This window comes from Ailuropoda melanoleuca, chromosome X, assembly GCF_002007445.2.
Source record: "Ailuropoda melanoleuca isolate Jingjing chromosome X, ASM200744v2, whole genome shotgun sequence".
Taxonomy (NCBI): Eukaryota; Metazoa; Chordata; class Mammalia; order Carnivora; family Ursidae; genus Ailuropoda; species Ailuropoda melanoleuca.
This window is the reverse complement of record NC_048238.1, coordinates 80,177,307-80,199,374: the sequence shown is the minus strand read 5'-3', so window position 1 is coordinate 80,199,374 and position 22,068 is coordinate 80,177,307. Positions and strand designations below refer to the sequence as shown.

The 22,068-nt window shown below is 37.5% G+C and overlaps 2 protein-coding genes across 3 annotated transcripts in view; both read right to left on the bottom strand.

Moving 5' to 3' along the window:
- Positions 1-22,068, bottom strand: part of HTR2C (5-hydroxytryptamine receptor 2C) — a 269,781-nt gene that overhangs the window by 99,320 nt on the left and 148,393 nt on the right. The window lies entirely within an intron of this gene.
- On the bottom strand, positions 260-1,795 carry LOC105239870 (COUP transcription factor 2-like). Of its 2 annotated transcripts, none has more exons than XM_011231383.3 (2): positions 1,586-1,795; positions 260-1,408 (listed from the first exon to the last, which is right to left on the bottom strand). In XM_011231383.3, exons 1-2 carry the CDS (start codon positions 1,793-1,795, stop codon positions 392-394), a joined length of 1,227 nt encoding a protein of 408 aa, XP_011229685.1. In that variant the 3' UTR covers positions 260-391. The 2 variants fall into 2 exon arrangements, with proteins under 2 accessions (XP_011229685.1, XP_034505871.1); XM_034649980.1 differs by having other exon boundaries at positions 260-1,453; positions 1,622-1,795.

The following is a 22,068-nucleotide window of genomic DNA, read 5'->3' as shown; positions in this document are numbered from 1 at the left end:
AAAAAAAAAAAGACTTACTTTCTCCATTCTGCTAGTTTTCTTCCAATCTCCTTATATGTACTTTTAGCAACATTTTTCAAAAATTTACCAAAAAAAAAAGGGTAAAGACTAATTTCCCTTTTATACAAAAATAAGTAGCAGGCTGTTCTGTCCCACACAGGAGTTTTTTTGTTTGTTTGTTTTTGTGGTTTTATTTTTTTTTTTGTATTCTGTAAAGTCTTTTTTTTTTAACTCACAGTCCTTTAAATTCTTTCCCTCTCTTCTTTTAGCAAACTTGTAACATATATCCTTTAACAGAAGGAATTCAAGCAAACAAACCAGTCTTTCGCCTTTTCTCTCTGTTTCAGTCCCCCTTCTTATTTTGATTTATTTTTTGAATTGCCTTATACGGCTAGTTATCGCTGTTGTCTGACAGTAACATATCCTGGATGAGAGCTTTGATGGAGGTTTTACCTACCAAACGGGTGAAAAATAATTGCTCTATCACTGAGGAGGAGACTGTGCGGAGGGAAGGGAGGCGAAGCAAAAGCTTTCCAAATCGTATCGGTTGGGTGGAGTACTGGCGCTTAACGTATTGCTCCAAAGCACACTGGGACCTTTCCTGAAAGCTTTCCACATTGGCTACATTAGAGAGACCAACGGCATCTGAAGTGAACAGGGCTATGGCTTTGAGACAGCTGTATTCAGCGGGATCGACGTGCAGAGCTTTGAACTTCTCCATTTGCTCTTGGAAAATCTGTAGGTGGTCCATAAAGATGGCCATCTCGTCGGAGGATGCTGGCGACATGTGTAAGCTGGTGGCAGCCAGGAACGGGATGACATGGAGGGGCATGGAGCACCGTGCCCAGTTGAGCATGAACAGGTCACACCAGGTGAGGCAAAGCAGAGCCACTTGGTCATTCATGGGCAGGTCAGGGAAGAAGGGGATCTTCCGGGACCATTCAATGGCGCCGAAGAGCACCCGGGCAGCCTGTTCGCCAACGTTCTCGAGGGTCAAGATTTTGTTGGGCTGTATGCACTGGCTGCCTGACCCGAACAGGGTATAGGGCTCGGCGTCGAGCAGCAGAGAAATATATCCAGACAGGTTAGAGTGCAAGCTGAGGGATTCCCCGTTGCTCAACACTAACTGCCCATGGGTTGGCCGGGCGGGCGGTTTCCTGTTCTTGTACACTGCTGCTATTTTCATACCCACGTCGATGCACTTTTTGAAGCGGCAGTACTGACAGTGGTTGCGGTGGTGCTGGTCAATGCAACAGTCTTTGTTGGCGTGACATTTGAAGTTCAGGCTCTTCCCCACACTGCGCTTGAAGAAGCTCTTGCAGGCCTGGCATGTGAACTGGCCATAGTGCTTGCCGCTTGACTTGCCTCCGCATACCACGCACTTGATGTGCTGCTGTTGCTGCTGCTGCGGCGGCGGCTGTGGTGGCGGCTGCCCCTGAGGAGGCGGCTGCCCCTGAGGAAGCGGCTGTGGTGGCGGCTGCGCCTGAGGAGGCGGCTGTGGTGGCAGCTGCGGCTGTGGTGGCGGCTGCGCCTGAGGAGGCGGCTGCGGTGGCTGCGGCGGCGTCTTCGGGGACTGCTGTTGCTCGTCACCACTGAAGCCACCAAGGCTGCCCTGGCCGACAGCCGCCATTTCTGCCCTCGTGCTGACTGGGCCCCCTTGGCGGGGCGTCTGTGGCAGATACTGGGCACTGGGTGGCGGGCCTGGCTCGGGCAGTACCTGGAAGACCTGGCTGCCCTGCAAGCTGGGCATCTCATCTGGGGGGGGGTCGCTCCTGGTGTTGACTACCGTTTCCATATCTGTGGGGGCCGGCGTCGGTAGTTCCTGCTCCCCTGGCTGTGGAAGATGGCGGCTCCTGATCTCTGGCTCCGTAGCACTGCCTTTTGCGTGTGACTGTGCGACCGGATGTAGGAAGGCGCCCCCGGGTGGCTCGGGGGCTGGTTGGTTGAGGTTGGTTAGTTTCTCCTTTTTTGTTTCTTTTTTGCAAAGTTTTATCAACTGCTTGTCTGGACCAGTGTATTTGTTTTATTTGTTTCCCTCGGATCGGCATTGTTGGTTTGGGGGGCTTCCCACCATGAAGGGAGGGGTAGGTGCCAGGGGTGAGGGAGTGGAGCCGAATATGGAGAGAGAGGGAGGGTAGGGAGAACTGCAAGTAGATTGTCTGGCTTCAAGACAGGAGGCAAAAAAAAAAAAAAAATCTCCAGAGATCTCACTTGCTTTCACTTTCTCCCTCCCTCTCTGGTTCACTCTTCCAGAAAAAGATTTTTATGGGTTTTTTAATTTGGGAACACTCTGTTGCCCAGAAATGGGTGACTAGTACAAATGCATGCCAAAGACATCTTGGCTGATGTCGACAGTCATAATTGCTTTCATCATTTCCATTCCCTGAAATAATCAGACTGTTTTGTTTTTATTGTTGTTTTTGTTTTGTTTTTTGTTTTGTTGTTTTTTGTAGTTTTTTGTTGTTTTTTTGCCACAGTCAATAAAATGAAAACGATATTAAAAAAGTAACCAAGGCTCTTTACCAATGATGGCTTTTAGAGGAAAAGAGCAGAGGAAACTTTTTTCACCAATAAAAGACAGTATAGAAAGTCATTTTGAGTGAGAAAACTAGGGAGAAATAGGATGCTACACTGTGTAAGGTGATTTCAGACCAACTAGGTTCAGAATTTAAGAGAACTGTGAGGTTGAACAATATGAATTTGCTAGTATTCAATTCTTTTGCCTTACAAAAAGGTCAATTTCATGTAATTTAACCTAGTGTCATCCATTTCCTATAGAACAAATTTATGAGAAGAAGTGCCATATAATACCTAAAGACTTTAGGGTTTGGTGGCTTGGAGGCAAATCTCACTTCTGTCACTTAAAATATGTGTGATTTTGGGTAAATAATTGTATCTTTCTGTGCCTTAGCTTTCTTATCTGTATGATATTGGATTTTATTACTAAAGGCAGCAATTTCAGTATCCATTTTACTGTTTCTTTTATAATTTAATTGCTTCCAGTTTGGGGTAATTACAAGCAATACTGCTACAAATTATTCTTTTACACATATGCCAGTGCTTAGTTGTAAGCCATTCTCTGGATGTATACTCAACATTGAAAGTTCTGGATTATAGGGCACACACTTTTCTCATATTGCTATATAATGCTGTATTATTTTTCAATAGTTGTATGAATTTACATTCATTCCCACCACAGTGTATGAGTTCCTGTTGTTCCACATGTTTGCCAATGCAAGTATAATCACACTTTAATTTCTGATGATCTAGTGACTATTTATTGGTTTTTAGCTGTTGTTTTAATTTCCGATTACTAATAAGTTTGAACACTGCATATGTAAAGGTACTCAAACTCATTTGGATTTCTTTTGTGAAGTACTTCTTCAATTTTATCTTTTTGTCAATTGCATTGTTTGCACTGTTTTTTTAATTGATGCATTGGGCACTATATTCCAAGACTCTTCTCAAGAAATTTATAGCTTCAACTTTTCTGACCGATGCAAATCACTGTGTGTTCTGGCTTGTGGTTCAAAATGATCAAAAACAGTTTCCCTCTCCAAGGCAGCTCCAAGGCACTTTTCCTTACAAATCATAGGGGTGAGAGTGTGGTTCAGATTTATCTCTGGTTTACCCTCCCATCAGGGTTAACAGTTCTGTAGGCTGTCAACTTAAAATGAGGACGATCTGTTTGTGTTCCTGTCTGCATACTTTCAAACTCCCCTATTTAGCCAGTATCTGTAGGGCAAAAGGTGCTTCAATCCTGACCCTATATCTGGGTTCCAACCTTGACTAGAATTTTGCCTTCATAATTCCTTACTATCTTGTCAGTTCTTTGATATGTGTACACACACACGCACACACACACACACACTCACACATCGATTATGCTTGTTTGGTAGTGTTCCAAAAAGCCTCATCTGTCATATTTCAGAAAACAGAACTCATTGCTGAGTAAACCTATAAAATTCTGTCCTGTACTTCATGCCTCTAATTCTCTTACAAAAAATTGACATCTAACAAAGGGAAACCAGGCTTAGAACTAGAGAGATTTTCATTAAAGTGTAGAGTTATTTGAAATACCTGGTAGCCTTTGGCTCTAACCATTCCCCCAGTGGCCTTCCAGAGTAGTTGTAATGTGAATCTGAATGAGCTCAGGGCCCCACTGTCCATGAGCAGCAGTTATCCTGCTTGAGTTTAAAAGATTCTTACTTGGGATAAGAAGCTATATTAGGGATTTTATGTGTAAAACATCAATCCTGTTAACAGGTGCTTAACCTGCTTCCAATCTACAGGGCACAGAAGAAAAAATATTCTATGGGAAGGGAGGAAAAAGACTTGTTTTAGTATTTGCTCTCTGCTCTGTGTATCTTCACTTTGGAATTTAGTTTCCCTTCTGAAAACTCAAGAAAATTACCTGTTTTCTCTACTTTACAAGGTTCTTCGAGGATAAATTGAAACACTGTGTATGATTGAGTTAAATATTTAAGATATCAACTACAGTCTTTGACCCAAAATAACACACCTTTACTATATGTTTCCTCTGTCCTTATAAGTTATCCACTGAACTGAACTGGATTCAGGTCTAGGCACCCTTTATTACCTTAAAGCCCTATGCAGACAACTGAAAAATGAGGCTGCAGCAAGAGGCAATTTGATCTTTTGCCAAATGTCTTCTGAAACGGAATCCCAGGGAGGTTGGTCAGTCCATCACTGAGGATGTAAGATTTATACACAAAACTTTTACTATTCTCTTTTCTCATTTGGCCCTATATATATTTTATTCTCTATTTCTTTTTTTATGCAAAGTCCAAAAAGATAGTAAAGAAAGAGAATCAGGATGAGAACTGGAGTATTTTCCTGGAGCTTAAAGTTTTCCATCTCTGACCTGGGATAGCAAAGATTCCTTACTACACAGCACACCTCTCCGTCTAGGTCCCAAAGTGCCAGTTACTACCTCTCATATAGGACACTTCATCTAGGTAGCTCTGTTTTCATAATGACAGACACAAACTTTTTTAAAGCATGGAAATGGCAACGAAAGTATATATATGGCACATTGGGGCGCCTGGGTGGCGCATTCGTTAAGCGTCTGCCTTTGGCTCAGGGCGTGATCCCAGAGTTCTGGGATCCAGCCCCACATCAGGCTCCTCCACTAGGAACCTGCTTCTTACTCTCCCACTCCCCCTGCTTGTGTTCCCTCTCTCACTGGCTGTCTCTCTCTGTCAAATAAATAAATAAAAATCTTTTTTAAAAAGTGTATATATGGCATATAAAAACACTAATAAAATATTATTCACAAGGCTAGAAGCTGACTATTTGTAAGTTGACTTATGAGATATTGTATTCTTTTTTTTTTCCTGTTCTTTCATCTCATTTTACTAAACTCTCCTTCATTTGGGACACATTGTCAGAAGTTTCTGATGTGTGAACTTAAATANATTTTTTTTCCCTGTTCTATCATCTCATTTTACTAAACTCTCCTTCATTTGGGACACATTGTCAGAAGTTTCTGATGTGTGAACTTAAATATAATTTTCCTGATCACTTTTATTTAAGGCTTTCAAAATAACATTCTACTGAAATAAATTCTTTTTTTAAAAATTATGTTATGTTGGGGCGCCTGGGTGGCACAGTGGTTAAGCGTCTGCCTTTGGCTCAGGGCGTGATCCTGGCGTTGTGGGATCGAGCCCCACATCAGGCTCCTCCGCTGTGGGCATGCTTCTTCCTCTCCCACTCCCCCTGCTTGTGTTCCCTCTCTCGCTGGCTGTCTCTATCTCTGTCAAGTAAATAAATAAAATCTTTAAAAAAAATTATGTTATGTTAGTCACCATACAGTACATGATTAGTTTTTGATGTAGTGTTCCATGGTTCATTGTTCGGGTATTAAGGAGGGTACGTACTGCATGAAATAAATTCCTAAGAGTAATTTTATTAATAATATTAAGATATCCCACACATACTAAGTGCCAGATATTCTTTACACATGACCTCAAACCCTCAATGCCACATCAGTTAGATATTTATTTCTGTTTTTTAGATGAATAAATTGTTACTTAGAAATAAAAAGTGATTTGCTCAAGGTGAGAAGATATGTAAAGATTTAAATCCATGTTCATCTGATACCAAAGCCCACATTCTACAGCACTATAACACCTCAAAATATATCACTGGGATTTAGTGGTATTTCATGCTTATTGACGTATGCATTGACAGATGGACTGACATGGCACCTCCAATACATTCCACTAGCATTATTAAAAAGCCTCTTTGGAAAAGGAGTGATCCTAATTCTTACATCAACAGTACTACCCAGAAATGATGCAGTACGTTATTTGCTGCCAAACATTTGTTGTCACGTAAACATAGGCTTTATACGTTTCTACATTTTATCTTATTTTCCTAAGGGATGTTACAAAACCGTTATTTGTCCCAAGGATTTTAATTAGAAATAGATATCTCAGCTCTCCATTAGTTACCCTTAGTCAGAGTCACTGAATTTAGTCATTGCTGATTTTGAAATTTCTCCAGAAATTATTCAAGGCTGATGCTGAAAATTAGTAATTTTACCTAGTGACAATAATTAGAAAATGTTAGACTAGTAACATTTAAATTATTCAAGTATTTTTTTAAAAGCGAGTAAGTTCCTTGGGGCCTAGGGCCTTGTTTATTCACCTCTATATTCCTAATGCCAAGTATGAGGCCTGATACAGAATGAACTTTCAATAAATATTTGGCAACCTGAAATATTGATACATGATCCTAGGCGGTGTCTTCCAAGGCCATTTCCCCTTAGACCTCATGAACTATTCAGAATGAGGCATGTTTTAAGACATGAACATAAAGTTAACTGGACTAGAAGTAAATGAAGTATGAATGCTGAGAAGGGCAATCAAGAAAATTTTCAGAAAAAATATGGAGATAATTTAACTTTATAGTACCTAATCTTTTTTTTTTAAATATTTTATTTTTATTTATTTGACAGAGAGAGAGACCTGGAGAGCACAAGTAGGGGGAGTGGCAGAGGCAGAGAGAGAATCAGGCTTCTGGCTGAGCAAAGAGGCCAATGCGGGGCTTGAACCCAGGACCCTGGGATCATGACTGGAGTCGAAGACAGTCGCTTAACCAACTGAGCCACCCAGGTACCCCAATATGGTGCCTAATCTTAACACTTTTTAATTATAGGGACTAGCAGAAGCCCTTGTAAGGGCAGTTGTACATGTATTGCTCATTTTATTCATGGTCATTTTTTTTTTAAATTTATTTATTCGACAGAGATAGAGACAGTCAGCGAGAGAGGGAACACAAGCAGGGGGAGTGGGAGAGGAAGAAGCAGGCTCATAGCGGAGGAGCCTGATGTGGGGCTCGATCCCATAACGCCGGGATCACACCCCGAGCCGAAGGCAGACGCTTAACCGCTGTGCCACCCAGGCGCCCCTATTCATGGTCATTTTATTTATGTTTTAATGCCATTTTTAACATGGCAGATAGTAATTGAGGTAAAATTTTTATCAATATTTTAGTAAGTTTTTATCATAACATTTTTGCCATCATGTTTCTGCTTCATAGTATTTGTCATGACATTTTAAAATATATCTATTTTTCCTCCACAAGTATTAGATAGCAATGTGATAAAAATATATCTCTCAAAGTTACAGAGATAGAAGCTGTTGTATTTTTATTAAACTATTAGTAAAAGGATGCAATCCTGAAAGTATATGGATAATTAAACTGAGTTTCTCTATTTTTCCTCAAAGTTGAGTTGCCTTTGAGTACATTTAGAAAGCATGGGGGCGCCTGGGTGGCACAGCGGTTAAGCGTCTGCCTTCGGCTCAGGGCATGATCCTGGTATTCTGGGATCGAGCCCCACATCAGGCTCCTCCACTATGAGCCTGCTTCTTCCTCTCCCATTCCCCCTGCTTGTGTTCCCTCTCTCGCTGGCTGTCTCTATCTCTGTCGAATAAATAAATAAAATCTTAAAAAAAAAAAAGAAAGTATGAAAAGGACTATTTATGAAGCAATTTAGTAGCTGGGAAAATGCTATCTGCTTTATGATAGTCATTTAAATGCTGCCATTGTGAACCCTTTTCTTACCAGCTGATCATGGAGACATGTCCCTCTACTGAACTTCTGAACTATGTATTGTGTTCAATACATTATTGCATCATTAGCACATAACCCCACATTGTTCATTATCTCTTTATACACATTTCTGCTTCCCACCAACACATACAAACACACGCATGTGTACGTATAACTATATTATAAACTCTTGTAGGCAGAGATTGGGATTAACACATTTGTATAACCCACTGTGTTTTGTCTTTTCAGTGCTGAAAAAAAGCAGATAATCAATGTGTTTTATATTCATTGTGGTTTGGCATCTGAGTTATAATAGTTTAATTATGACCTTTGTTTTCTTTGATCATTGTTAGAACATCTCCATCCTGGTGGCTAACTGGTTGTTGCTGGGCCCATAAGATCTTCTTNAGAGCTTTTTTTTTTTTTTTTTTTTTTGTGGTAGTTTCACTTATGAAACTGGCTCTTATTACAAAAGACAAGTAAAACCTGTTACAGTGATACTGCTTTATTTTGAAGTTTGAGTGGGAAGAAAGGGTGATATTTATTTCTTGTTAATATAGTCTATATCTGTCTTTAATTTTGGTTTAGAGTCTTTCCATAAAGCAAGTTATGATGGGAGAGGGAAAAAGGAAGTTCTTGGATACCTGATTTTCAGAGTAAGGAAAACAGAAAGGGTAGGCTCAGTCATTGAAGACAATCTCTGTTTATTGCACATATCTACCTAAGAAAGGCCTTAGAATAATCCCGTTTCTGAGATAAAGCAATTTTAGAGAATATAAGACAATCTTCTCATTCTACAAATCAGGGAAAGGAGGCTCAAAGCTAAGTGGCTTCATCTAGATTACACAGTTAGTGGCAAACATGAAAATAGAAACTAGGGGGGCGCTTGGGAGGCTCAGTTGGTTAAGCATCTGCCTATGGCTCCATATGAAGCTCCATCCCCACAGCACTGTCTTTAGAGTAGTTTTCTTGAAACACCCTATTCCCAGAGCATTGTGGCTATTTGATATGAGTCTGAGTTCAGGTCCTCAGAAGAAGTCTTATTCATAGGGTATTATTGAAAAAATAGCAGTAAGTTAGACTCTGTAACACTGCAATTTCTTAAGGCTATGAATTCATTGGAACAAACAAAACCTGGTTAAAAATTTAGAAGGAGGGGCGCCTGGGTGGCGTGGTGGTTAAGCGTCTGCCTTCGGCTCAGGGCGTGATCCCGGTGTTCTGGGATCGAGCCCCACATCAGGCTCCTCTGCTATGAGCCTGCTTCTTCCTCTCCCTCTCCCCCTGCTTGTGTTCCCTCTCTCGCTGGCTGTTTCTATCTCTGTCTAATAAATAAATAAAATCTTTAAAAAAAATTTAGAAGGAATACCTCGGTAATAGGAATAAGACCAATATGAGGGATTTTAAAAACCTCCAACACATTCCGGGTAATCTAAAAAGCTGCACATATGCATGCCTCTGCACATGCCTAAAAAAGCCCAGAGAGGACCCCAATAATTCAACTCTTGCTGTCCTTTCTGCCCTGCTCAAATAAGAAGTAAAAGCTAGGACCAACATGTAAACTCTCCCAAATCTGAAGATGCAACCTCACACAAAAAGCAAAGAGTGGAACAATACCTGGCTTAAAGCAGTTAATGAAATATTTTAACCAATCGTTGGCTAATTACAAACTATGCTGATCCAGGGGTAACTTCTAAGAAGCGAGGCTTAAAAATAAAAACAAGAATCAAAGGAAAAAGCTACCAGACAAATAGCAGCTACACATGGCAAGAAATACAGAATCTACAGAATTAATTCAGGAAAGTCACTAGATGGGTGCTTGGGTGGCACAGTCGTTAAGCATCTGCCTTTGGCTCAGGGCATGATCCCAGCATTCTGGGATCGAGCCCCACATCAGGCTCCTCCGCTGGGAGCTTGCCTTCCTCTCCCACTCCCCCTGCTTGTGTTCCCTCTCTCGCTGGCTGTCTCTCTCTCTCTCTCTCAAATGAATAAATAAAATCTTTTTTTTTAAAAAAAGGAAAGTCACTAAAGCAAGCAGGAGTAAGGAAAAAAAAACCCCACCAAACGTCAACAACAAACACTGAGAGTAGAGGGATCTGACTCTGAAGGTGTTACAATCTATTATTTAAAATGTCCAGTTTTCAACAAGATAAATACAAGATACAAAGAAACAGGAAATTATGGCCCATAGACAGAACTACAAGTCACTTTCTAGTGTCCTGGAGGAGGCACTAATCGATTGATTAGACAAAGAGTTTAAATCAGCTATGAAAATATGTTTAAAGAAGTAAAGGAGACTATATTTCAAGAACTAGAGGAAACTATGATAATATTTCACTGAATAGGTAAAATCAATTAAGAGATAAAAATTCATCCAAAATTAAAAAGTAAAAACAAATAGAAATTCCAGAGTTGAAAAATACGATAATTGAAATGATAAATTCATTAGATGGGCTTAACAGAGGAATTCCGCAGGCAGAATCAGAATCAATGAACCTGAAGATAGGTCAAAAGAGATTATCTAGTCTGAAGAACAGAAAGAAAAAAAATAAAGAACAATGAACAGAGTCTGTGGGACACTATCAAATATATGCCTAACTTGAGTCCTTAAAAGAGAGGAGAGAGAAAAAGAGGCAGAAAAAGTTTGAAGAAACAGTGGCTGAAATTTTTCCAAATTTGATTCCCAAGTTTGATGGGAAACATTAATTTTGACCTAAAAAGCTCAGGGAACACCAATTAGGATACATTTTGTGAAGGATTACAAGACACTTCGTAGTCAAACAGTTGAAAGACAAGAAGCAAATTATGAATGTAGCATGAGATAAATAACTTGACACATATGGGATGACTCAAAAAAAGTTTAATAGCTGACTTTTCATCAGAAACCACAAAGGCCAAAAGGCATTGGGATGACATATGTAATTCAAAAACAGTCAACAGAGAATTCTATATTCAGTAAAACTATCCTTCAAATATGAAAAAGAAGTAAAGACGTTTGTAGATAAACAAAAACAGAACTTGTCATCAGCATACTTGACCTACAATAACTACTAAAGGAAATCCTTCAGCTAAAATGAAAGGCTAAATGGTAACTCGAATCTGTATGTATTAAAACACTTAAATGGTTTAAAAGACAACTACAGAAACAATAATGCAAAACTATTTTGATGTGTCATAATGTAGAAAGATGTAATTTGCATGACAATAATAGCACAAAGGAGGGGGAAGGAAGGAAGGAAATTACACTGGAGCAAAATTTCTATACACTTGAAATTTAATATAAATCTTGATAATATTTTTAAAGATTTTATTTATTTATTTGAGAGAGAGAGAGCTAGAGAGAGAGCACAAGTGGGGGAGAGGGAGAAGCAAGCTTCCCGCCAAGCAGGGAGCTGGATGAGGATCTCGATCCCAGGACCTGGGATCATGATCTGAGCCCAAGGCAGATGACTAACCGACTGAGCCACCCAGGAGTGCCATAAATCTTGATTATTTTAAGTTAAGGTGCACATTATAGGCAGTGACTGCTAATATGTATGGGGTTTCTTTTTGGGGTGATGAAAATATTCTGGAATTAGGTAATGATGATTACTTGACTTCATGAATATACTAAAACCCACCACATTTTATACTTAAAAGGGGTGAATTTTATGGTCTATAAAATGTATTTTAATTTTTAAAAAAGAATGAAAATAAAAAGATGCATATTGTAAGCCCCAGAGCCACCACTAAAAAAGTTCCTAAAAACAGTAAAAAAAATCAACAAAGAGGGTTGCCTGGGTGGCTCAGTTGGTTAAGCGTCTGCCTTCAGCTCAGTTCATGTTCCCAGGGTCCTGGGTTCAAGTCCCGCATTGGGCTCTTTTCTCAGTGGGGAGCCTGCTTCTCCCTCTGCCTGATGCTTCCCCTGTTTGTGCTCACTTTCTACTCTCTCTGACAAATTAATTAATTAAAAAATTTTAAAAGATAAAATCAAAAAAGGACTTTAAATGGTACGGTAGAAAATATCTCTATCATCTCTAGTTGACAAAGGTGAAAAATTTTAAGAGCTTTCTGTGAGTAGCAGTAGTTGGTCTTCCAAAATTCAGAAATATATTGTGATGGTGGTAGGAAATTGTGCAGAAAAACAGTGACTTTGAATTTGTTTCCAAATATGTCATTCTTTATGAGGTATATATGAGGGGGTTGGGTCCTTCTTTAAGGAAAAAATGTTTAAACCTCTCGTATAATTTTTACTTATTAGTATATGTTTTCAAGCCAACACATATGCATTGTTTTTTCCTGCCAGATTTGTTAAGTATGGATAATAACACCTGTAATGAAGGATTTTTCTAAGGTTTTGATGAACCATATAAGTAGAAATACTAAATTAGAGAAACTGCTATTGTTTGTGTGACACAGCAAAGTGGACAGGAAAGAGTATATAGGATTTGAGGTTAGATCCATCCTTCCTCCCTGTACAACCTGAACTTAGGTTTCCTTATCTGTATAAGTAAATAATAGCACCCACCTTATGTAATTTTATTAGATTAAGTCATAAGATTTGAGCAACGTGTTTGGTGTATAGCTGGTTCCAAATATATATCATAGCTATCACTATAATTAGTCTTATTTTTGTTATTGTTATTGTTTTGTAGCATGTAGTCATTTCTGTAAGCCCATGATTCTGACCTAATAGTCATGAATTAAAAAAATCAATAGATAAGAAGTAAGGTAAGCCGAGATTTACCTTTGTTGTCTTACTATTTTTCCTTTCTGTACTTTTATTCTTCCTATTAACTATCACCTTTGTGTACTGGTAAATTGTCTTTTTTTCCCAAGTAATCCTAACACATCTGAAAAAAATTGCAAGACATGAGGGAGGGCTACAAGTGTTATATAATGGCATGTGCAGTATCTTTTGAGATTCTTTGTTTAAAAAATTTTTAAAAGATTTTATTTATTTATTTGAGAGAGAGAGAGAGTGAGAGAGAGCATGCAAGGGGAGAGGGTCAGAGGGAGAAACAGACTCCCCGCTGAGCTGGGAGCCCAATGCAGGTCTTAATCCCAGGACTTCAGGATCATGACCTGAGCGGAAGGCAGTCGCTTAAGCAACTGAACGACCCAGGGGTCCCTGAGATTCTTTATTTCACAGTGAAAGCTAGGCAGATCTTAATCACATTGTCACACTATTTTACATCAGAATTAAATACAGTCTTAGATTTCCTCACCACATTTTCCCTCTTTCATTTGGTTATTTATATAACTAATTTAATTAGATTTTCTTAAAATGAAACTTTTAGGTGAATGAGCCACAATAAAAGTTAATTCAGTAATTTGTCATAGTCTTGCATGCTTAAAAAGTTACTTACGAAATGGTGGTCTTCAAAAATTGTTTTTATATTTTTAAATAAAATAAATTTGGGGGAAGTAGTCATTTAACTTTCCCACTCTACTTAAACTACAAGACATTTACCTTACTTTAGTATAATTAAACCAAGAAAAAGGTATATATTATATTATAATATTAAAATCAAGAAAATACTTCCAGAACATTTGTTTTAGTAGAGGTGAAAGTAGACAGTTTTAGTTTTCTTATGCATATCTATTTAATTGTGGCCAGAGGTTTGGTTCAATGCAATAATAAAAATATCTTAAAATTGTACTGAGATTTAAAGTCTACTAAATATTTTCAATTTCAGTCTTTAATATTTACAAATACCTATAAAGTAGATGCTAAGTGGGATAATGTAGGTTAAAATACTTACCATGATAGGTGCACAGTAAATGCTAGTCATTCATAAAGGAGACTCTAATTCTGAGGGCTATCGTTTGATTTTCCCAAAGTCACAATATTAGTATGGCATTATTTAAGAGTCATTTGATTAAAAACATCTAGCCAAAACACAGTATTTTTTAGTCAGAATTGGAGCTAAGGACATGAAAATACAAAATTCAAATATGTATATGATTAACATTAATATTTAGCTTTAATATAATTTTTCTATGAAACAATTTTCTTTTTATTGTTAACTTAGTTAAGCAAAAGATCATGTTTAGTGGAAATAGTTTGCTATCTTTATTTCTTACTCCAGTTGCCCTTTTAGAGAACACGAGGGTTGATTACAATGGTTTGTATGTCCCACCCACTGGTGAAACTCATGTATATACAGAGATTGGAATCAGGTTTTTGAGGAAATGAAAATGAGACTTCAGTCTCCCCCATCAGGAGAAATACTTCAAAGAACATAAGGAAGTTACTTTTCATTATCTCTATTCTGAATGTTTTTCATGTAAAATTAAATACATTGAAAGTCAGCTTTAGCTATTAGTTTAATAGCACATGTTTAGCTTCCTCCTCTGTACTTGTTCCTAAAATAGGAAACCCAGGAAAGTTCTTTCTCCCTATGAATATGAAGGAGATATTAAACCGAGAATGTATGAGATGGGGTTGAAGTAAAATAGAAAAATAAGTAAGTGCTTAGTAAATATTAAATGCCTTTCTTTTAGCTCCCCCTCAAGGTTTTTTTCTACATAATTTTGAGGAGAAAATACTGTATGTTTCTTATTGGCTAGTGTAATTCTTCCAGGTTCTAAAAATGATCTTGGTCTAGAATAAGAAAAGCTTTTGCTCTACAGAAGATGGTCTGACCCCATTACCCTATGTGTACTCTAAGTACTAATTCAGAATACTTTCTTTTTTGCTTCATTCTGAATAGGGTTAAAATCCACAGATGCTGTGATCCCACAATTACATAGAAAGTAGAAATAAAGAATCTACGACAGCTGGCTACTTTGTAATTGTATACACTTCCATAAAGACCTTCAAATAACTCTTAACATGTAATTCAGTACTAAAAATAGAGATAAACAAGTAATTAAAATTCTATCTCCACGACCTATTTTATTAACTATTTCTCAGTGAGAAAATCCACAGTGTAAAAAAAAAAATCTCATTCAACCTTGGTTGTCTTGATATTCTTTTAAAAAGAAACAATGTCCTTAAGTCATGGAAAAAATCCACAAAGTGTGTTTTGGGGACTTAGTGTTATGTGAACAATGTGTAAGCACCTTGTCTGTGCTATATTTTGAATGCAGAACAATTAGAGTGCAAAGATTTTAGATTTTTGATCTTTTATTTGAAACACAAAACAAATTTTAGCACTCACTGAATATGGAAATTTGACTAAGGAGGAAAAGAAAAAAAAATCAACTTTTAACAATTATTCCAAAAACCCAGATACTACATAGTTCAAGCACTGTGTTGGAAGTATATAGAGATAAATGAGAACAATTAAGATTCATAGTTGTGAGATTCTATTTAGCATATGAAAGGCAGCTTTCAAGATTGAATTACTGCCCTTTGAGATAAAGGCTAAGTAGGCTATTCTCAGTCATCTCATAATGTTTAAGAGTGAGGGTTATGGATACATAGTCCATTCATTCTAAGCAAATTTTCTTATATGTTCACTTAGATGGCAATAAGAGATAAAATGTCTTCTGAGTTATTAAAATAATATCTAATTAATTAGTAGGTTTTTCATCTAGGGTCTCTTAGTGGGACGAATCAAATTGATTATCACAATCATAGGCACATAAAAGCGTGTGTGAGATGTAACCCTGTTGTATGAAATAGTAATTCTTCTTTTCATCTCCCTATCTTTCACAGAAGCACTATACTTCTACCTCCATAATGATAATTTCAGACTCCAAGTAAGTAACTTGTTCAGTGACATCAGTTGGAAACTTAATTATAGAATCTTAAAACAGAAGAAAACCTAGAAAATATCTAGTTCAACCTCCTACTCAAAGCAGAAATTCCTTGTATAACCTTCAGTAATGGAGTGGTTCCTCTCCTTGAAAGATAGAGCTTCTCATCAATAAAGACCATTTTATAGAACTCTAATCTGCTTCTTTCTTAATCTTTTACCATTTATCTGGCTCTCACCTTTTGAAGCTATATGAGCATGAAAATGCTTCCACTCTAAGATACATTCTGCCCCTCCCTCACTTCTCCTTAATTCTATTTTCTAATCACGTGGCAGCAAAAGCATTGAAACGTGGGCTTTCGAACTATGTGTCTGAGAAGGCATTTAGAGTCTGAAATGTGCTGAAGTGAAATGATTTTGAGCTAAGAGAGTGTCTATTAGCTGGGACCATGTACAGCACTAGTGAATGTAGAGTAACTATTAACTATTATTATCACTGTAGAGCTTGGAGAAATTACTCCTGGATCTACAAGAGATTATCTTTTTTACTTATGCTACTTATGTCTTTAGAGCCATATCAAGATAGGAAACATGAATCAGCATTTGGTTGAAGTCTTCAGGAACATAGCATGCTCCACACTTCCAGGGATCAGTGGCAGAAATACTAGTCTGAGTAGCTGGGAAGTGGGGTCCTTCATATCAGCAATCTAAATGAAAACGGTATTAGCCTTTTATAGCCCTAAGATCAGGTAAAATTGTATGCTTCAGTTTTCCTCATCTTTAAAGTGGAGGAAAAGTAAAATTCTACCTACATGTTGGTTATGAGTAGTAAATGAGGTAATAGACATAGAGTAAGAGCTGAAGGATCAGAGTATGCCACCCAAAAATGGGCCATTTTGGCATAAGAATTATTTTGAGCTGAAAGCAACTGAGAAACAGTAGATGCAGAAAAAGCTCTCTAAATTTCCCTTTTTTAAGGTCCCCCAACCCTGGTACCAAGAAGAGAATTACTCTTAATCACTGGAAACATACTTATCCCCAGGGTTGCACAAAATTAAATCTGCATAACGAGCCTTATTAAAAATAACCCTTATTGTCCATTAGTTTTCCCCATATATTTACCTTCCCACAATTTACCACCCCAAGAAGCCCAAAGCCCTTTTCTTTTGTCTTGTCACTTCTCTGTAATTTATTGCTCTTTGTTAAGATGGTTCATAAGCCTCAGGTCTAACCATTTCTTTGGGTCTTTACTTCTTTTCTATGAAGGTCTTCATATACATTAGTAATAAACTCTCTTGTTAATCTGCCTTTTACCAATTTAATTTGCAGGACCCTAGTACTAAACTACGAGGATGGAGGAAAGTTTATCCTCCCAGATAGTGCTCAATTAAAGCTAGCTATTATAATTATTATCATCATCCTCCTTACCATCAGGACCTGGCACCAAACAAGCATTCAGTTAGGTGTTAGTTGCTATTATTTAGACAGTGCTGGCTATATGCCTATAGTCAAAAGACTCTTACAAGTAGCATTGGAATGTTAACTAAAATTATATTTTGAATTTATTTTGTGAATTTATTAGAGAATTAAAGCAGTAATTAATCTGGAAAAGTTGTATATGTCTAAGGAAGAAAGAAGAAAAATAAAGTGCAAAGAATAACTAGAGATAGCAGACGCTAGAGATACGAACAAGAACCAGAACTTCTGGATTCTTTAATATATGTCACTGTAATTTTCTGTAAATATACTGAGTGCCATTGTTCCCTTTTACACTCCGAATTGAAACTTACCTGGTAAAGAATTTTTTACCACAGGGTAAAGAGCCTACAATAAGATGATTATGTGTATTTGAAGAGGGAAAGGAGATATCAGAATATATTTGAACAAAAAGGTAAAGATTCATAGGTCTAGATGTGTGGGGGCAGGAAATCCTCTGTATCTAATCTCATGAGTTATTCATTTATTCATTAAAGAAATGCCAGATACAGAGGTAAATTCTATGTATACAAGTACACAAGACTGGCAAGGATATCTCTTAGCCTTTCAGAGGGAAGTTTTTGTGTGGATGCCTGAGAACAGGATTTAAGGCATCAGTAAACTCTAAATCAGCCCTATAGAGTGTGTTAACCCTGGGGAGACAACAATAAGTTAACCCCCCCCAAAAAAACCCAAAACAAACAAAAACCCCCAGAAAGTTGTTTTACAGAAAGATTTTGTGAAGGGGGCAGGGACAAATATTGTTTTTTCCATGTTTGGATAACAAAGCATTCCACAAATTATGGAGGGATATATTCCCAATTTTCGCAAGGAACACTGGGTACAATAAAGACGGAAGCAACTGCAGTACCATGTGGTATCTTGAGGGTTTGTAGGTTTGGCAGCACCAGGTAACAGCACCCAAGACAGGTAAGCAGCATTCTCATGGTGGTGAAATGGCAGAGCATCAGCAGAGACCACAATGCCTGGTGGGAGATTGTGGATGCCCAACAGACATGGCGGTACTCAGCAGATGCCCAGCAAATGATGATGGATACCCAGTGGCAGATGATGGATGCCCAGTGGAGGATGATGAATGCTCAGTGGGAGATGATGGATGACCAGCAGATACAGTGAATGGTGGCAGGGAATGGTGGATACATACGTGCTTGATGAAAGGCCAGAACAGCTGCAGCAGTGCATGATGCAGATTGATTTATTCCTGATTACATGTGAGCAATTTCTAGGGACTTCTAGAAATACTTGGAGAGGTGTGTATTTTTCTAGGGGACTGGAGTAACTTTGTAAGCTCATGGGGATAGCAAGCCAGAGACTTTAGGATATTGATGTCAAGATTGTCTCTCTTGTGCTCATAAGCTGGGAGGCCTATCAAACTTCAGTGCTTTTAGGGACAGGTAGGCAATATGAATAAGACAGCTAGGTGTAAGAAAATGGGGAGTAACAGAAAACACAGCAAAGAGGGAACCTACACACTACTGAAAGGCATTCGTTTACAAAGTTTTAAAACCACTGGGTAGGCCAAAACAAAACTCACATGCAGGCAAAAGTTAGATAAAGGGCTGCCAGTTCATCACCTCTGGTTTGGGTGAACACTGAGTATGTATCATAGAACTTAATACATCATTTATCTAGGAATGTGTATCACCGTTACACAAATAAGAAAATTGATTCATTTTGAGAATGAGCTCTGGGTATACAAATTTTGGAGCTATTTTATATACATCAGACTGTTTTGTTATTTGTTAACCAATTCAAAGACATCAGAGAGATTCTATTTATCTCATGTTTATTTCTACAAACTATAGCTTTTCCAAAATATTTAGGACAACTTGGGACTCCACTGAAGGAAGTTTTGATGGAATCCCTGAAAATCCCCAGGATGACAGTGGAAAATATGAGGGTGGATCTATGATTCCCAGATATATTCCTAACTCTCTTTTCCAAATGTATTTCTAGAGCCTGGGTTGGACAAAATCTATCCTTTACTAAAAGGTGTAAGTCTCTACCAAAAGGGAGTTAGAATTTAAGGAATTCTTCAAAAGAAATGAAGATAAAATTATAAAATGGAGGAAGACTTAGTTTATAAGTGTATGTTCCATTTTAATAGGGTAAATTCCAAAGAACCTTTACCATCTTTATATATATAGATATCTATATATACAGATATAGATATATAAAAATTATATTATATATATAAATATGTATATGTACTAATTTTGTAGGAAAGAAGCTAAAGATTAGTTTGGCTGAACATTAGTGTTTTCATGTTAACCCATGAAAAAAACAAATCATGGATATTATTTTGTGAGGATTACATGAGTTAATACATACAAAATTCCTTGTAGAATGCCTAGGAAATAATATGTTCTCAATTAATAATATTTATCATAAAATGTGAAGATGAAATGTGGTGATTGTACGCTTGTACTTTATGGAGTTACTAGTCAACAACTTTTGTTCTCTCTACTTCTAGTCTTCAAATCCTTTCAAATTCCCATTAACATACTTAAAAAGCTCATTAATTTCCTTTGTATAGAGACAATGCTATAGTATATTTTGATAAGTCCTTTTAGAACTTCCACAGGAATTTTAGCTACCAGACTTATTTCTGATCAATAGATTTCTTGACTAAAGTGAACAGATGACCAAACTCAATACACTTAACCTTCCCAAAGGATACAGATAGAGTATTTAGGTAATTATTACAACTAGCCCTACTTTAGAAAGACACTATAAGGAATTTTTAAAATCTTAAAACAACTATATTGATGTTTACTTGCTTTAGTCCATTAATATGGTTGTGTATAAATTGTGTTGTTTTCAATTTCTAAAAGTATTTTCTCTAAATGAAAAGAAAAGCTACTAAAATAGATCATGCATTTTCTTAACAAATGACCTAGAAGCTACTTTTGTACACAGATGTTTGCATGATATGCATGCCAGTGGTGAAGGGGGAACCTCTGCTCCCCAAATCCCCTGGAAGACTAAATTGGTTGCAGACTTGCAAATGAATGATAAATATGTTGTCTGGAAAGAAATCATGGCTATCAGAAAGAGGACTTTAGTTGGTATAGTTCCATTGTGGTAAACTAAATAATGTATATGAAAGCATCATGAGTTCTCAGTGGCAGATATTATGTGATAATGTCTCCATAGAGAATCAGAAATTCAAGAATGGACTACCCATACTTGCATAAATTAATCCAATGGCTTTGAAAGAGAAATCACTCTCATCTGGCATCCCCACATGTTGGTAAGAGAAAATTACCCAAGAGAAAAGCTATAAAAACTTGTCAGGAAGACTCTTCTTTTGGAGGACATCCATTACAAAACTCTGTAGAAATTTATAATAATTAAAAATAATAATAATAATAAATTGCAGTTTAATCCTGCAAAGTTATGTAGATTTGTAAGTGTGTGGTTTCAACAGTTAAAATTTTCTTTTTGCCTATGGCTTTTGGCTTATTCCTGGGAAGGGTATTTTCCCCAATCATTCCCCTATCCTTACTCCAAAAGTATCTGTGCCTTATGAATGACTCGGTTTCTGAAATGAAGATGCTCTTTGCTGCTCTTCTGCCTCTTCTTCACCAACTAAACTGTAATTTCCATAAACTTGTGTCTCTTTTCTTTTCCTGCTGTATCCCCAGTATTTAGCATGGTGCCTAATGCATAGTGAGTGGTTAAAACTAATGAATGAATGATATCGAACTGATGCCCACTGAATGTGAGTAAATGGTAATGAGGTGGGAGAACCCCATTGAGGAGAACCATGGTGGTGGTTGGGGATAAGGTGGCAATTTCCAAGTTGCAGTAACGTGTGCTGAGAAGTTATTACTCTATGAAGTGTGAGAAAGATGGATCAGGCCCTAGAGCAGGCAAGGTGTCAGACAGCATTACTTAGTTTCACTTAGCAATGAGTTTGTACAAAGCACTAAAAGTCCAAAAACAATCCAAGGAGTTGCAGTTGATAAATTGGGGATCATTAGTCTGAGGGGCCCTGTGTAAGCTTAAATATGACTTAGATATTTGGAAACATAGCAAAGAAAACCAAGGGAAAGGATTGGTTTAAACTTGCAAGGTCTTGGGGCACCTGGGTGCCTCAGTCAGTTAAGCATCCACCTTTGGCTCAGATCATGATCTCAGGGCCCTGGAATTGAGCCCCACATTGGGCTCCCTGCTCATCAGGGAGCCTGCTTCTCCCTCTCCCTCTGCCACCCGCCCTGCTCCCTCTCAAATAAATAAAAATCTTTAAATGTGCAAGGTCTGTATTTAGATTGAGTTTTGAAATAAAATTTAATTCATTTAAGATTTTAAAGGATATACTTAAAGATATATTTAATTTGAGCTGTAGTGTTTAGGGAGTTGGGAACTGATTTCTTCAAATTTGGAAATGGTAAATATCTGTAAGCCTGACCATGAGTATTTTTAATTCCTGAAAAACTGGAGACTAAAATTTTGAGAAGAAAAAGTTCTTTTTGTTTGTGCAAGAGCATGGGAAGAAATTGCCACTATTATGTTAGTGTTAAAAATTATTCATTTTGTTTCTTTATTATAGTCCTATACATTAAAGATCAAAGTGTCCTTGTCAGAAAAAAAGAAGAGGGAAGATAGTTGCAATAGAAGATTCAATAAATATTTTGCACACTTTTGTGGAATTTTTAATATGGGTGAATAAGTCCATATACTTGTGTCTAAATGTAATATTACCTCTGTATCAGTATTGATTTTGACTGAATTTGTTCCTTTTCCTCCACTGTTCATTTACTTGTTAACTGAACATTAATCTGTTCTGGTAACAATTCAGTGTTTC

Bases quoted from the DNA above. Each gene is read 5' to 3' on its own strand.
- LOC105239870 (XM_034649980.1), bottom strand. From the start codon at position 1,795: ATGGAAACGGTAGTCAACACCAGGAGCGACCCCCCCCCAGATGAGATG. The intron at 1,454-1,621 runs GTCGGCCAGGGC...CCGCTTCCTCAG, and splicing joins CGAGGGCAGAAATGGCGGCT to GGGCAGCCGCCTCCTCAGGG.